At 49.7% G+C, this 17789-nt stretch overlaps 1 protein-coding gene across 2 annotated transcripts in view; it reads right to left on the minus strand.

Moving 5' to 3' along the window:
• TLL2 (tolloid like 2) overlaps positions 1–15914 on the minus strand; it is a 118039-nt gene extending 102125 nt beyond the window's left edge. Inside the window, exons 1-2 of one of the 2 annotated variants that reach the window (XM_032313404.1) lie at positions 15620–15914; positions 13421–14333 (exon numbers count right to left, since the gene is read on the minus strand). In XM_032313404.1, coding sequence (XP_032169295.1) covers positions 13421–13610 — 190 coding nt within the window. In that variant the 5' untranslated portion in view covers positions 13611–14333; positions 15620–15914. Of the gene's footprint in view, positions 1–13420 lie in introns of both variants that reach the window. The other variant, XM_032313403.1, reaches the window with a different exon arrangement.
• Positions 15915–17789: the final 1875 nt, after the last annotated feature.

Consider the following 17789-nt stretch of genomic DNA (forward strand, 5'->3'; position numbering starts at 1 on the left):
CCACATCTGTGCTTTCCACGCAGGACTCGCTTGGTTTAAGAAACACCTGCTCGCCTATTTCCCAGAAAGAAAGGATTATCCACTAGACTGGCAAGAGCAGGAAGGTTGGCTGTATTTGCAAGGTTATTTAAGTTTTATAGCTCAGAATAGGTTTCATCTCATGCACCAAGCCCCCTCAATTAGGCATGTTTCTTGGAGCACTGTGAGGTGACTTGGGCCCACCGAAAAGAGCACCATGGTCAATTAGCTATGTCTGCCTTTGGCATGGGGGAGAAGCGGCATCCCGGGTGCCACACATCGGCCATTTGGAACTGTATGTTTTAAAGATACTGCAAGCGCTTCCATCCATGTATAGGAATATGTGCAGCAAGTCCTGAGCTATGATTACAATTATTTATTTTATACCTCCTCTCCACCCTCTCCGCCCTGCCCAGGAAGGCCAATCCTATGGACTGTATCCTCCACGGCCCCCTGCTCTCTGGCTTCTGCAGGCATTCAAACAGCAGGAGACCCCAGCAGACAAGACAGAAGAGGAGGGAGAGACACAAGCATGTCTTCCCTTCTCCCTCCCCCGGTTTCATGCCGTGTCTCCCACAGCAGGTGTCCCTTCAGCCACAGGGGTGGCTTGCTGGCCTCTGGGTGCTTCCAGCTCTTCTTTGTTCCTTAACTCTGTCTCTGTAAGTAGTCTCTTCCTGAATCTCTTCCACTGAAACCTCTGGGGTAAACTCTGTTTCCCGCTGAGACCCTGGCTCACCTTGTTCTAAGAAAAATCCTTCCATTATTTCCATAGCTAAACAGGAGGATGGTATTCAGACTGGTAAGGGGATTGACTACTTTGGCCTAAGAGCACAATTTCATGGCTTCACTCCAGTGGAATATGACTGACTGAGATCTCATACTCGCTGTGTTCAGCCAGAGCTCACAGGCCTCCACTCAGTGTTGGAGAGAGGGTACAGTTTAGGTCCTAAGAGCCAGAAGCTTCTTGGGCTATAATTTTGCATCTTATGTGGCTGATCCCAGGACCAGGCAAAACTCATAAGCCCTAAAATCTCCATTGTGGAATGATCCTTCATAGGGCCACAAGTTACCAGGGCAATTATGCCAGACTCATTCTGAAGACAAAGGCGCACTGGAGATCCTAAGTAATGCAGTGAGTGGGAAGATATGCAGGCCCAGAGTAAAGGAGACCTGGCATCTACCCCCAGGCCATAGCTGCCCACGGTGGTCCATGTGACCTTGGACAAGTTACTGTCCCTCTGTCTCCAGGCCCTCAGGATTCTCACAGGAAATGTGAAAAACTTAGAATAAGTAATGTCAGCGGTTCCTTCTAGCTCTAACAGTCTACAGGATTTTACTCTAAAATCTTACCTTGTGTATCTGTTTAATGTTCAGTAATAGTAACGAGCTTATCATCACTGTGACTAAATTTTCTTCATAAAGGTCCAGCAAGTTTTGTCTACTATGGCAGGGATCACTTGTGGCCCACCAAAACTTCTTCTCCTTTCTTCCATAATAACAGAATCTCTCCTTTTCCGTTCCAGGCCTTCTGGAAGGAACATCTGCCTGACTCCCACGTACCTATCTGTGGCCACGTGACCATGAGAGAGTAGAAGGTGGCGCGGCGGACGCCATCTCCTGTGAACCTTCTTTTCATACATTCTTGGTCCCTCTTTCCTTACCATGTCTCCCATGTCTAGGCTGTGTTTGTGATGGCTTGAGCTCTGGCTTCCATCTTGGGCCATGAGCACACGGGCCTCAAGCTTGGGAGAACGGAGGGGTGAGCTGTAAGGAGACTGTATCCTGGAGGATTTCCTGGAGCAGAAGCTTACTGACTGGCCTTGCATTTCAGAACCTCCAGACTCTGATGTGAGAAAGAAACATCTAGCTTATGTAAGCCATGTTCCAGCTACCAATATATTGTTTCTCAGCTCTAAATCGACCCTTTTTGGTCATGCTTCATGATGCTGGAGCTGCACCCTCAAACTATTACTCCACTGCCAGCTGGCACGACATCAGGCTTTATCCGTAGAGGGCACCAGAGGAATAGTGCCCAAGGAAGGGGTTTATCTTCCTGGTTCCACTGGTCTCATCTTTCTGGTTCCTCCAGAGTGGCTGCCAGCAATGTTCAGGAGAATCACGGTGTCCTTCCTTCAGAGTTTGGCCTACACTCCCATGGGCAACTCCCCACTCATCGGTCGTTATCTGTAGCACCTCAGTGAGCTTCGACAACTTCTGGTGAGCCATCGTCGCACCCTTTCCTATGAAGGTAGAAGTTTCTTCTGGGTGGGGAGGGCGGCCTCTCCCAGGTTTACTCCTTCCCTAGGGATTGCTCCCCATGTCTGCTGGTTCTATTTCCCTTCGAGTTCTCCAGTAGCCACTTCCCTTTCGCTAGTTTATAATTATTTATATTAAATTTTTGAATAAATTCCTCAAATTACCGGTGTGATTTCAGTCTCCCAACTGGACCTCGACAGACATAGCCAATTAATGTGAGTCCACTACTAGCAAACCCAAAATCTTAACTGATACAGCCACGCAAATCACCATGAAAGAAATGAATGATATGGTAGAGAACAAACCTTCTGCTTTTTAAAAATATTTTCTCCAAAAATTGCTCGTGACAAATATGACAGATAAAAGGTTGAAGTTCCTAAAATGTAACAGTTTCTACAGAATGTTAAAAAATGACCATCCAATTAAAAAAATGAGGAGGAACAGAACGGTGGAGAAAGCTCATAAATAAGAAATAAACTAGAGGAAATAAACAGCATAAACAGGAAATGCACATAGCAAAAGAAATATAAATGGTCAAAATAAGTTGTTAGAAGTTCAAACTCCTTTGTAAAGAACATATAATTACAATATAAAAGCAAATTGAAGAACTCACAAATTATTCTTCTCTTATCCAAGCAGCAAAGATTTTTAAAACTAGACTACAGAATGCTAATCTTCACGGAAGTTGAAAGGAATGAAAAAATGTGCAGGGCAATTTGAAAAGAAGAATCAGAAGCCCTAAAAGATTTCACACGTCTGCCTCAGCAATTCTACATGTAGGGATCTTTTCCAAAGAAATCCTGTTAAATGACCGAAAAATCTAGCAACAATGACTCCAGCATCATTGTGTATAAGAGCAAAAGAGAAGATGGGGGGACATCTCTATGCCCAACAATAGGGGATTGATTAAACAAACCATGGAGCATCTATACAATAATGTACAGAGCAACATAAATCAACGTCATAGAGGGGCGCCTGGGTGGCTCAGTGGGTTAAGTCTCTGCCTTTGGCTCAGGTCATGATCCTAGAGTCCTGGGATCGAGCCCTGCATAGGGCTTTCTGCTCAGCAGGAAGCCTGCTTCCCCCTCTCTCTCTGCCTGCCTCTTTGCCTACTTGTGATTTCTTTCTCTCTGTCAAATACGTAAATAAAATCTTAAAAAAAAAAATCAACGTCACAGAAGTACATTTATTACACAAGCCGCTTTACGATCATGGAAAGAGGGTCATGCTACTAAGTGAAAATGAAACACCAGCTGGCTCAGAGCAGTATGTACAGCATTTAAAGAAAAAACATAAACATGCATAAGACCTGTTTGGAAGAATATACAACCAACTGTTAAAAATTACTTCTAGACTGTGGAATTACTGGAAATTTTTAGTCTTGCTTGCCCTTTCTATTTTCTAAATGTTCTCCGGTGGATGTGTATTAGCTGTGTAATTAAGAAAACTATTTTATGTTAAAAAGTAATCTCCCTTGGGGCGCCTGGTGGCTCAGTGGGTTAAAACCTCTGCCTTTGGCTCAGGTCATGATCCCAGGGTTCTGGGATCGAGCCCCGGATCAGGCTCTCTGCTCGGCAGGGAGCCTGCCTCCTCCTCTCTCTCTGCCTGCTTCTCTACCTACTTGTGATCTCTGTCTGTCAAATAAATAAATAAAATCTTTAAAAAAAAAAAAAAAGTAATCTCCCTTTCCTGCCCACCTCCAAGACAACCCAATGCTTACTGAACTCATTCATGCTTCAGCTCTGATCTTGAGATGCAGCTCAGCTTGGGACCTCCGTCACACACAGACCCACAATCTCCCTCCCATCTTCTCTTCCTTTCCATCCCTGAGGACGTAGCCCAAGTGTGCTCATGTTCCCAGGCCTAGACTTCCTGGTGGTCCTCCTATTTCCTGCTTCTACAGATCCTAAACCTTATATGTCTTCATTATACTAGTCCTCTGCTCAAGAAATATCAATAGCTCCCCATTTCTTAAGGGACATGTTTCAAACGTCTTAGCTTGACATCCACTGTTCCAAGCTTCTTTCAGTCTTGTTTCTGCTACTCTGCAAAGGAAACCAGAAACGATCCCCCAGTTCTAGACACATCAAATGCACTCCTGCTACTTCACCTTGACTCAGTTCCATTAACGTGCACCCCAGCTTCTTCAAATCCCATCCATCCTTCTAGGCTAAGATTGGGGCTTACCAGGAAGGCTTCCTTGATTTTCTCATGGTGATGGCTACCTTTTCCAAACCCCTCTGGTATCTCATTTGCTCAGGTTTTCATTTGGCAAATACCACTTGAGCTCCCACCTTGTGCCAGGCACTGTGCTGATGACTGGGAAACCAAAGATTCTAATTCCTATGCCTTCTGTGCCTTGGAGCTCATTGTCACACACGGAGACAGACATTGAGGAAATAAATAATCACACCACTGGCAATATCCAGCAACGGACAGCGAAAGTGCCATGCAGGCGAACAAAGGTGATCGAGAGATTAGATGGAGGAGCCCTGATGGAGATCAGGGCCCAGGAAGGCCTTGGAGCGTCAGGGTGGGGGGAAGCGATATGTAAGTGGAGGATCCTAAGCAGATCTGATTTTATAAACACGATCAAACGTGCATTCCAAGAGGCGCGCTCTGCCTACAAAGCGGAAAAGTGATGGCAGGAAGCAAGAGGGGCAGCAGGGCGATGGGATCAGGCACTGCCGCAATCAGCCCAGCGCGGGGGGGGGGGGGGGGCACCTTAGACCAAACGGTGGCAGTGGAGACGGAGGGAAGGGGACTGGCAGACTGCAGTCAGACTGCACGAGAGGGGAAGGAAGAGACAGATATACGGATGGCCCCAGGGTTTTTCTGGTTGCAGCACCTGGATGGACTCTGGTACCACGTGTTACCTCCCACCACAGAGCCCAGCCCTCAGGAGCCGAGCTGACTCTGACTGAGCCCGGGGTGAGAGGATGGCAAACCAGGGCCCGTTCAGGAAGGAAGAGAACTGACCCAGGAACATGAAAAAGAGTTGGGTGGAAGGTAGCCTGCTCCTGTGGGAAAGGCAGGAGCTCCTGGCTCGGGCAGGACTCACATGGACTCAGAGCCAGTAACCCAGGTGGGAGGAAGGGGAGGAGGCTTGGGGCAAATTGCAGGATGAGCCTGGAGATAAGTGGCCCAGCTGGCGGAACGGGCAAAGACTGGGGCTAAACGTCAACACTCAAGTGCTCGTGCGGGCGAGCTTGAGAATATTTATTGGTAATTGACAGAAGTGGTTAGAGGGTGGCGTGATCGTAGATAGGTCTGTAACCAATCAGCAGGAAAGCTCGGTTCCTGTTGCTATGTTTGCATCCAGGCAGAACTGTATTATGAGCAGGCTAAGAGGATACCATGAGAAACCTGCTTATATGCATTGGGTTTATCTGTCACCCCCCTCTGCTTCATGGATGAGAGCAAGAGAGCTATGGAGCAAGAAATTGTCACTTGCCTCGTGCTATGGGTCCCAAGAGAACTCTCCGTAGCCCTGAAAGGGAGAGATAAGCATACACAGGCCGCAGAGAGATTGTCACTTGGAGAGAAAATCTTAAATGGGGAACAATAGCAGGAGTAATAGTAACCATAGCAAAGAGAAGAGCTAACAGTTAATAACTGCTTGTGAAACACTTGTGTTCACTGCCTCGTTTCATCCTCCAACACACCTATTTGATGGGTTTTCATATCATTCCCATTTTCCACATGAGGAAACGGGTCCAGAGAGGTAAGGAAACTTCGTCAAAAACACCCACATAGTGAGGACAGAGGCAGGTTTCATGTCACGGGCTGCCTGAGGCCAAAAGCAGTCTCTTAAACATGACTTTTCACTGATCTGCTCTGTCTCCCAGATGGCCACTCACCCACAGCCTCCTTGGGAAAGATCAGCCATCTAAGTCCTCTCCCTCTGGGGTGGAGAGAGAGACTGGACCCACCATCCACGACCAACTGGATACCAGGCACTGCTCTGGGCCTTCGGGAAAGGGACGGAGGAACAGAGAGGGGACAGATGCCATTCAACACTTTGTATCATTCTCCCCGATGCTTTGGGACTAAGAGTACTTTGAAGGCCAGAACTGTCTCATCCTTGTTGGAGTCCTAGCCAAGGATAGGGAGAAAGATAGGGAGGAGGCGATGGGCTATGGTGCTCTGGGAGCAAGTTCACCAACGTGACCTTCAGTCTGGGCAGCACAGAGGTGCTTGTTGACCATGTGGAGGGATCCAGGAGAAGGGAAGTGGCTCCAGGTCTGGAGAGGCCCTACGCTTAGGGAAGACAACAGAGGCTGGAAGTCCTTGCCTCACCGTGTAAGAGTTCAGCGTTCCATGCATGCCCTGGCCTAGCCTCTCCCCTGTGTGACACCCGGACCACATCTCCCAGGGCCACAGATCGTAAGAGGCCAGACCATCTCCCGTGAGTGTTCAGATCATCTCCTGGCTATCGGAGAGACCAGTGGACAGAGGAGAAGGAAAACAACTTTAAAAATCATCAGGTATGGCCCAAAGCTTTAAGGCAGTGCTGTAACTACTGTGAAGGTTAATATCGTAGCTCTCCTTCTGAAAGTCATGGTGAGGGGTAAGAAGGTAAACGTTTGGGGATCAGTGAAGTTACATCCTAGGTGTCCACAGCAGAAGGACTGTGCCACCCTCAAAGGTGATGCGGGATCAAATCCTACTCGCACCTCAGCAATTTGCAACTTGGAGGAATTAATGCTTTTATTTATTTATTTATTTATTTATTTATTTATTTATTAAAGTTTCTATCTCATTATTTGAGAGAGAGAGAGAGAGCATGAGCCAGGGGGCGGGGGGAGATGGGGAGGAGCAGAGCTGAGGGGAAGCAGACTCCCGGCTGAGCAAGGAGTCCATGGGGCTTGATCCCAGGACCCTGTGACCATGACCCAAGCCAAAGGCAGCCGGTTACCAACTGAGCCACCTGGGTTCCCTGAGGAATGAATGCTCTTAGAAAGAGGAGTGGCTGGGGGGGAGGGGGGAGCCGGTGGCTGAATGGAGGTTCTGGCCCAACACCAGTCACACATCTCCAGATAGTCAGGGGCTGGCTTCCCAGTGGGGCTTACACACCTGTCTGGCTTGCAGGGCACAGAACCACCCCTCCACCCCTGCCTCAGCATAATACCAAGGAAGCCAGCGACATTCATGGCAGATCTGTTTTCACACCAAGGTGTTTAGATACAGAGGAGTGATTAGCATCCGCATAGTCAGGAAACACCAAGCTCTGGAAAAACCATCCGGCTTCTGTTGTTCAGTTACTTGGTTTCCTGCCACTTGGAAACCTTGTTGAATTTCTGTGGGTTGATAGTAATAAAAACAATAATATTTACTGAATATTTACCACGTTCCAGGCACTATTCTAAGGCTTTATCTGTATTAATTCATGTAATCTTCATAACAACTCTACATGGTAGATATTAGTATCCACATTTTATAGTCGAGGAAACAGATTCAGAGTGCTGAAGCAAGTTGTTTGGGGTCCCACAGCCACAAAGTTGTAGAGCCAGGATCTGAAGTCAGGCGCTCTGTCTCTCCAGCCTGCACACTTAGCCCCCAGGTCTCTCACAGCATGGAAAGCGGGACTCAACTTAATCCACACACTTTTTGCGCATGACGGGTTCTTCCAGGGCCACAGGATTATTGCAAGATTTATTGAGGGATTCCATTTGCTCCCAAGTTTGGGTGCAGACCCAGCAGGCTGGGGAGGAGCCTGCCCAGGCTGGTTCGTGGCTGGAGAGTGGCCAGAGAAGCAGTGAGAAGCAGAAGGTCCCAAACTGACCACGGGAGATGCTGCTGAATGGGACAACCTGTTGGCCTGCCCACACCCTGCTTCTATCAGTCAGCAGCATCTTCTTGCTTAGGAGGCAGTGCCCAGCCCTGAGCTTGGCGGGTGCCCTGCAGATCCAGGGCTGCTGTGGATGCCTCTGTGGTTCAGCTCCTGCCCTCCTCTCTGTCCCACTGGACAGAGGATTAGAGGATTTGCTGCCAACATACGTGTCACTCCCAAAGGAGGGTGTGGGACACTGGTCACTGCTGGACTGGCAAAGAGAAGGAAGAGAACAAGGGGCTCCACTGATGTCTGAGTCGGGGTTCCACGTTAGACGATACCATGGAGGACTTTGTGTGCGAAACCTGAGCTCCGTCTACAAAGACAACACCGGAAGTCACAGGACCATCAACGTCAGGCCGAAGGTCTGGACATGAAGCTCAGTTTCCCCATGGGCAAAATGGGAACTGCCACAGCTGCCTGTTTACTCCTGAGCTGGGTAAAGATCTATGGGGTGGCGCTCCTGCTATCACTCGGCTCTGGGATCATGCTCATCCCAAAGAGGCCAACGTGTTGTTCCCCTTCCAGGCCTCTCCTCTCCCAGACGCTGCCCGCCCCCATGTGAGTCTTGACCGCTGCTGGGACCGCTGGGCTCTGTTGGGCCTCTGCAGACCACACTGGCTCTGCTTGCTTGAGTTGCTGTGACTCGGTATGACACTTACTCAGGGGCCGAGACCCTGCATCTCCTCCCCTAACCCAGCCCTGGCCCATCCACCTTCACCTATGTTTTTTGGTGTTTAGTGAGCTCTAACTCACACACCATAACATTCACCCTTCAAGTACCTGGGAGACACTGGTTGCCAATAATTTTCAGGCCTGAATTTAAGAATCTCTAACATGAACTCAATTGTTCCTCTATTACAAGAATTTGAGTTCCTCTACAGTGTGTCAACAAGGAGCACTTGCTCGGCGCTTGAGCACTTGCTCGGTGCTCTAACGATGAACACGTTGGTCACTGAGCACATGCCCGAGGCCGAAGCTGTGCAAAGCACTTGACAAACACGGAATCATTTAACCCTTTCAGCAACCCCTGAACGGGGAATGTTAGCCATTCTTTCCAAGTGAGGAAATGGAGGCTCAGAGAGGCTAAGTAACTCACTCCAGGTCACAAAGCCCTGCACAGGGGTGGCAGATTTTGAATCGAGGTCCATCAGGTGTCAAAGCCTTTGCTCTTAAGCACCTCGGGCCCTGCCCAAGTGCACTTCAAGGGTGACAGATTAGAAAGAGAGATGAGCCAGATGCCGCTCCTGCCTGGAGAAGTGGGAAAATAAACGTCCATTTCCATACACCCCTGAAATATTTTGACTCCATCAGATCAGCACCTGCCTATCAGTAAGGACACCAGAACAAGCAGGAATGAAAATAAAGTTGTAAATACCAGCTGCCCTCCCCTGAGCCAGATGTGACTGAACAAGGCTCCAGATGATTCCAGGTAACCCCCTGTCAGGGGGTTCTCATCTCCATTCTGCAGATGAGAAGACTGAGGCATGGAGAGGTGGTGACTTGCTCAAGGCCTCACAGGGAGTAAAAGGGATAAGGACCCAGGCCTGACCACCGCCCCAATCACCACCACCTGCAAACCTTGCCAGCAGAGGCTCAGACACTGCAGAGGAGAGACAAAAAAAAAAATGGTCGTCGTTCTATACCACTGAGTGTGGGTGGTTTTTCACACAGCCATCCAAAGACCAGGGAGCAAACAGTGAAGGACAGCAGCCTTTGGAGAAATGCACCAGCTCCCTATTGTACGGGCAAGAAATTCTACGAGACTTTCTGGAAGCTTTGCAGAGGTTCTGGTGGGTGCAAAACTCCACCGACCATAGCAGCTACTTCAATTCACTTCCTTCGTTGGACTTCCTCCTTCCCTGTTCTACTCTTCCCGCTTCTTGGGATCACCTCTCAAACCATCGACACGCAAGTCCTTGTCTGAGGAATCCGGCTACAACTCGCCACAGGTAAGTGGTTTATTCCCATCTCCATTCTGCAGATGAGAAGACTGAGGCATGGAGAGGTGAAGTGACTTGCTCAAGGCCTCACAGGGAGTAAAAGGGATAAGGACCCAGGCCTTCTGGTCCTGAACCCAGCTAAAAAATTGTGGGTGAGAGCAAACAGGCAGGAGAAGCTCTTAAAAGCTTTGCAAAGACTGCTTTCAGAGACATGGCACTCAGAAGGATGTCTTATAATTCACTGTCATTTGAAGCCTTGGCCGCACTTACAGTATCAGATGAAAAACAAAACGGCAGAGCTGCAGACTGCCAGGCAGAGACCGTGTCCAGAAAGACCAGTGTACCTCAGCAGTCCCAGGCCAGGAGGGCTTGCACACACTCACTCCCACTCCACCAGCATCTGATTTGAAAAGCATCTCTTCTTACAGCATGAAGTAGATTGCTTATTAGTAAATTTGAATGTTCTAGTTTAAAACTTGCTTCAAAGGTCCACTTGAAGGTGTTCTTTCAAGTTTCTAGAAAACCTGTTTGTAAAGAACCTACATATATAGCAGGCACTGTTTTAAGCACTCTAATCTATCAGGAATCAACCTCATTTATAAACAAGGACACTAAAGCACAGAGAACTGAAGTGTCTCACCCAAGGCCACACAGAATGTAAACAGCAGAGGAAATGATAAAAATCGCAAACAGTAAAATCCTAAAAATAAATAAATAAATAAATAAAATTTTTTAAATGGTAAAAGTGGTGAAATAGTAAATAGTAAAACTGTAAATGGTGGAACTCTTACCAGTCTGGTCAGCCTCTGAGAGGCTGAGCTGGAAGCAAAGGTCATAGAACCACAGAACACTAAGTAGGAAGGAGCCAGGCGCATATATTCAAATGCCCGCAGGGTGTGAAGCGAGCACAGGACAAGAAAGCTGATGGACGTGGACCAAGAGAACCAGCTTCCTCAGCCTGTCAGCTTGCAACCCTAACAAGTCTAACCACTTATCCTGCAGATAAGCAACGGAGACCCAGAGAGGAGGCAATCTGTCCGAGGTTAACACAGCTCCACGAGGCCAGGACCAGATTCAAGCCTCTCCTCCCTGAACTGTGTCTGCAGCATAACGTACTGGCCCCCACTCAAGAAACAGCAGGTTTCAGAGCCCTGAAGCCCTCCTTCTTGGCAGACGAGCCAGAAGTTAGGACTTGACTTCCGTAGGATGACAGGCTGCCCTGAACATTTGATTTAAATGTGGAACCAGGAAATGCAGTGTTCCCCCTGAGCCGTGAGGCATGTCCTTCCACTGAGATCTCAGTGCCCTGGTGAACTGCTTTTTGTCCTTCTAGAAGACTTTTCCTGGCTCAGGGAATTCCCAGAAGCAGGGACATCCTGAGAGGTGACCTTTTCCCCAGGTCTTCCTTGCCATCGCCCTCTGCTGGCCATTCTTAGAATGAGCACAGCTGGAGGAGAGGCCCCAGCCGCAGGAAGATCAAGGATGGCCAAGGAACTTGCCTGGAGAGGGCCGAAAGCAAGCTCCCAAGATCCTCTACTCCCCAGCCCAGCCCGCCAATTGCATCCTGTGGGTGAAGAGTCACAGCACACACATGCCCTGGTTATCTAGCATTTTCTACAAAATTATTGGACAAAAAGGAGGCTTCAAGAGGCAAAGCTGCCACCCAGTTATTTCACAAGGTTGAGCCTGGGAGCCGGGAGGGCTCTCCCAGACAGCCCTATGTCTCTTTCACCTGGATTTTCAGCATCCCACATACCAGAGGTCTCGGTCCATACCTCAACAGACTGATGGCTTCCCGAGTCCAGGCCCCAGCTGCCCACATGGCTGCCCAAAGGCCCCAGCACACAACTGTAGAGTCCAGGATCTGACAAGTTCATCGATGGTTGATTCAACCCCTTTAGCCCCCGCCCGGTTTTCACAGCCTCGGTGTCTGTCTTTTCCAGGCAAGGCCACCCACCATTCCAACAGTGCTCCAGAGATCTCTCCCTGGTCATGGGCTGGGTCCCATGACGAACTGGGATGCCTCAGTTGGGACATGCTACCCGCTGACGTTCTCTCAAATGACCCAGGAACCAATATTCCTGCCCCTCCTAACTCAGAAGCCCCACCAGGTACAGTAATTGGTGGGTATTCTGGAGGACTATTCCTGCAGGGTAAGACCAGCCCCCTCAAGCCTGGCTTGAACTTCAACCTTCACAAGATTCTCAGGTCTCACAGCCTCTGGGTCCTCCCGCCTCCTAGTGACCTGGTGTTCCCCAGACTTCGGCCAATTCGGATCTGTCCGACCCCCAACTTTGCCCATAGCCGCTGCAGGGAAGACCCAGATCATTACAGGACCATCTATCTCATCACTCCATTCGCAGAGAATTTTCCCACACATCATGAGACTTCCTATAATTACTGTCCCCAATTTAGAGATGAGGGAACTGAGGCTAGCGGAGGTCTCCAGAGAGTGAAGAAGTGGGGGTACCGGCCACGGCGCTCCCCCAGACCCGGCCGGCCACAGCACGGGGAGAGGAGGGAGGCCGTGCTCTCCGCTCCGTCTGTTCGTCTCTGCGGGCCGCCGGCCGCCGGCTAGGAGGGGTGAGGCGGGCCTCCCAGCCCATCCTCGCCTGGGTCCCGGCCGGAGCTCGCCGCACTCGAGAGCTGTCCGGAACCTGCGCCCGGGCCCCCGAGGCGCTGCTGCCCGGAGCGAGCGGGCACGGAGGCCACGCCCCTCGGGACACCCGAGCCGGCTGGTGGCTCCGGGAAGGGAGCCGCGGCGCCCGGGCCGAATGTGCGCCAGAAAGACCCGCGCGTCCCGGCGCCGCTTCCTGAGGGATTAGAGCACCTGCCGGCTTCCATCTCCGCGACCCCCAGGCGGGGACCACGCTGAGGGGGCTATCGGGAACTTTGCGGCAACTCGCGTCACTCGCATTCTCCCTCAGCTACCACCTTCCCTGTGCCCGCCGCGCCGCTTTTCGGGTTTTGTTCTTCTCTTCCCAAGAGCAGGCGCGAGATTTCGGGAAACTTTGCGCACAACTTGCAAACGCGGGGAGCCGGGGCCAGGGCTCCCTCCGAGCCCGGGAGGGGCGCGCCCTGCCCCGCGCCTTCGGCGGCCACTCGTGCGGAGCACCTGGCTGTCAGGCGGCCCGGGCGCCCGCCCTCCTCCGCAGGGGGAACGCTCCCGAGGCTGCCACCCGGGGCGCGCCGCAGGCCCGCGGCCGGGACGTCCCAGCCGGAGTGGCATTGTCTTCCCGGGGAGCCGGGGAACCTCGGGGGAGGGAGGGAGACCCGCCCCACAGAAGGCAGCGCCCGCTTGCCCACCACTCATTTGCATTTCAAAGGCAAACTTCTGCCGGACTTCCCCGGCGGCGGCGGCGGCACCTACCGGCTTTGCACGGGTCGTGGTAATGCTCCAGCTGCTGCTCCGCGCCCTCCTCGCCTTCCAGCGCCGAATAGTCCGGGGCGGCGTCCGAGAGCTCCGCGAGCCCCCCGGCGCCGCGGGGCAGCGGCGCTAGCAGCAGCAGGAGAGGCGGCAACAGTGGCACCGGGACCCCGAGAGCAGTCGCCCGGGGCATGGCTGCGAGGGGCCGACGGAGCCCGCGGGAGCTGCGTGTCCGGGAAGCTCCTCTCGGGTCAGGGACCGCGCGCGAGGGTCAGGTCGGTGGCGGCGCGGCGATTACGCACGGCGGCCGCGCATGGCTCGGGCGCGGGGCGAGCAGAGCGCGGCGCCGCGGTCCGCGTCGGGGCGCTCAGGAAGCCGCGGATCGGAGCTACTTGCCCGGCGGCCGAGGCTGCAGCGGCTGCGACTGTGGCGGTGGTGGCGGTGGTTGGAGCAGTGGCCGCTCCGCCCCTCTCCACCCGGGCTGGACCACACAGCCCTCGCCAAGGGCCCCGGGCAGCCAATCACTCGGGCGCCCGAGGCGAGGCCCCTCCTCTTCCCGGCACCTCCGCAACTTCGGAGGAAGGGGAGCGAGGTGAAGATGCTCCCGGCAAGGACCGGGGGCCCGCAGGGCTCCCACCGAGTCGAGGGCGCCCTTCTCCGGGCGCCTCCTCTGGCTCCGGCCCCCGAGAACGCTGCTCCTGAAGATCAAGGCTGGACTTTCCCGCCTTGTTTTGTCGGCATGACTCACTTTACAACACCCTGATGCACACGTGGGCGAAGGCTGGCAGCAGCGGTTGTGGCTCGGAGCTCTCGGGACCAGGAGCCCGGTGTGAGCGGCCCGCGTCGTTACCAATTGGCTCTGTGCTTTCGGACAATCGTTTCTCCGTAGGAATGAAGTTAATCTTCTCGCTGGTAGCTTTCAGCTCAGAAAAAAACAAAAGATCACGATTCTCTCAGCTTTCTCAATATCCCTCGTCTAGCCATGAAGGACGCTTGTGCCAGCACCCACCTCACCTAACCTAGTGGCTGGTGATGCGATTGCCTTAGGGGAAGAATTATTTAAAATGACAGATTTCCCCTCTTGGTGACCCTATCCTTCAGCAAAACTGTTTTAAGATGCTTCGTGCAGGCAAAAAGATTGACAAATGAACAGCTGTATGTGCTATTTGTGTTAAATTACAGACATGTTTTTATTAAATAAGCCACTCACCAGTAACTTGGATGGAATAAAAATGACCAATTTTTGAAGTCTGGTTATTTTTTGCCAATTAAAAACATATGACCAAATAATTTAGAAGAATAATCAAGAGATATTTGAAACCCACTCCCAAATTGTACCTTAAATGTAAAAATTGTCAGAACTGAGCCATTTTGACTTATAGACATAAAAAGTTCTATTACCATGAGGCATTTCAAAGACCTTTTTATGCAAGCAAAATTACCCTAATCAAGAAGTAAAACACATCAATGTGTAGAGATTTTTCAGCATCCCACCCAGTAGAATATTTTTTCATTTAAAATATTTAAGCAAAATATGAACTAAACTTGCTTTTAGGTTTCCACATGACTTCACGGCCACTAATGACAAACTAGAGTTGGGCTTTATATACAAGACTCTAATTTCTTGGATTATGGTAATGTCCTATCTATTAACTAGGATAACAAGTCCTTCAAACCAGTAAAGGTTTAAAACAACTACTGGAAGGTAGTGTCGGGGGTATTTTGTCTTCACCCTTAGAAATCCAAGTTGACCCTGTTTCATCATCAAATGGGCACATGCAGAATGGAGCCAGATTGGGCAAGAAGATCTGATTTGGAACTCCTAAGTAGGAGAAAGAAGTCTGGGGGGAGTGGATGCCACCAAATGGCAGTGAAGAGGCCAAGTGGCCATTAAACAGGCAATAGGTGTGGGAAGGGGTTGAATGGCATTTCTGCCTGAATGCTGGAAGGAGTCAAACCCAACGCCATCGTTCCCTGCACTGAACCCAGTGAAGGTCACCACCTGTCAGTAGGCAAGTCCACAAAGTCAACATCTAAAAAGCCTAAGAAACTTCTGTGACACTTCCAGGTCTCCAGATGGCACTAGGTAAACAGCCAACTGGCTTCCTCATTAGCAGGGAATTCCTCTAGAAAGTAGGACATTATAGGAGACCTCCTGTATAAGCCCTGAGGTTGTGAGCCTTTGTTGCCTCTAATCCCCACCTGGTGAGTAGCTGCCAGTTCTTCTCACCAACAGTCTTTGTCCAAATATTTTGAAGACAGTGGTGCTCCTGAATGAGCAAGCTGCACAGTTTTAGGTCAGAAGCCTTGTTTGCATGCTACTTTGGCTCTCCATCAATAAACAGCAACAAACATTTGGATTATCGTATTGAGAGGTTAGATAGGAACAACTGAAAAGGGATGGTTAATAATTTTTATCAGTTCTACAATTACTGATTTCACACACTAGTTTTATACTGAACCCTGATCTTGACCCATGTAATTTTTAAAATATGTGTTTTTTTTTTAAGATTTTATTTATTTACTTGACAGACAGAGATCAGAAGTAGGCAGAGAGGCAGAGAGAGAGAGGAGGAGGAAGCAGGCACCCTGCAGAGCAGAGAGCCCGATGTGGGGCTGGATCCCAGGACCCTGGGATCATGACCTGAGCTGAAGGCAGAGGCTTTAACCCACTGAGCCACCCAGGTGCCCCAATAATTTTTATCAGTTCTACAATTACTGATTTCATACACTAGTTTTATATTGAACCTTAATCTTGACCCATATAATTTTTAAAATATGTATTTTTAAATTTAAATCCCATGAGAATACTAGAGGTAGATTTAGAGTAAAAGGCTTTATGCTCTAAAGCGGCTCAGCATAGTCCCATTACATCCATAATTATTCATAATTTTTGTGGTTTCCTCCCCCACTGTGGAAAAACTGCCAAGTGGATACAAGCTTCCCCCCAGACCTCCCTGTTAGTCAAATGTCCATCCATCCATTTCCAGATACCCAGAGCAGCCCGGTTCTCTTGCAGCAGCTCTCAAACCCCTGTGCAACCCCTCCAAATGGCCAGCTACTCCACACAGGCCACTTTCTCCTCATTTTGCCATTCCAGACCACTACACATCACCGCCATTTCCTCCAGGGTAGGGAGAAGAACCTCTAGAATAAAGCAGGCACTCTTATCTGGTAGCTCATTCCTTTGTTTACGTTACCACTGAGAAGGCACTTTGAGTTCCTTAGAGAAGGTTATTAAAAATATGTTATAATCTTTGAACAGCTGTTCAAAACCCCTTGTAGCTCTTCTCCAAAACCTTTGTCTGAGCTCCTCCAACACACTGCACCTATGTACTGTCAGGTCTTCCTTCCACACTTCCAGTCTTGGCTCCTTCCACCTATGTCCACTCTCCACTCCTGTTGCATTAAACACCTTGCCATCACCCTAACAGAGCCTTGCTGCTTCACACCTCCATGTTTCTGCTGGGGACATCTTGATAACCACACAGCCTGCATCCTCATGCCAACACCTACCGTAACCCTCAAGCTGACCACACTTACGACACTTACCTATGTATGTATGTCCTACTCCATTCACCTATAACCAACTCCCAACTTGGAACCAAGTTCCAATATGGAACCTTCCATATTTCACTCTCTAGGCCCTCCCTTCCCATCAATGACCTTCAAGGTTAAGTACCATAATCTTAGTAGCTTAGACTGAGCCACTAAGAATAATCAGGACATTGGCCAGTTAAAATGACTTATATCCAACTTCTCCATAAAACCATTTCCTCCACTTTGTAAATTTGAAATTTTAACACCTTAAACATGCAAAATTTTGAAAATGACTTAAATACATTTGTAGACTATATTAGCACTGACTCCACACTCCTACTGGAGGCACATTCCCCCCTACTCTAACGTTAAACTGGAGATTAACAGTTTAAGAAAACAGTTCTCACTTTGAAATCCAAAAGCTGGCTATATAATAGAGTCCCTCAGACTCTTAATTTTCCATCCACACAGAAACTGTCCATTAGAGATCAAAAGCAATCCACATTTGTACTAAGTGAAACTATTTGGCCAACAGCAATTGTCAAGTATTTGTATTGACCGAGGTAGCTAAAATTAGGGGAAGAACTAAGAGGGTTGACAAGGACTGAAATAACTAGTTAAAGCAGGAGATGAAAAAGAGAAGTACCAATAGACCTGGGGAAATTACTGATTTTGATGTAGCACAATAAAAATAACCTCTTCTGTTGGAATAAAACACTCATCTTCAATGCGATCTTTCCCTATATTATCTGCTCCACAGGCTAGAGTTGTGGTATTCGCATTTCACAGTGAGAGTGGTCGAGAGGACCCTAATCTCATCTTGATTCTTTCT

This window comes from Mustela erminea, chromosome 14 (genome assembly GCF_009829155.1).
Source record: "Mustela erminea isolate mMusErm1 chromosome 14, mMusErm1.Pri, whole genome shotgun sequence".
In the NCBI taxonomy this organism is placed as follows: Eukaryota; Metazoa; Chordata; class Mammalia; order Carnivora; family Mustelidae; genus Mustela; species Mustela erminea.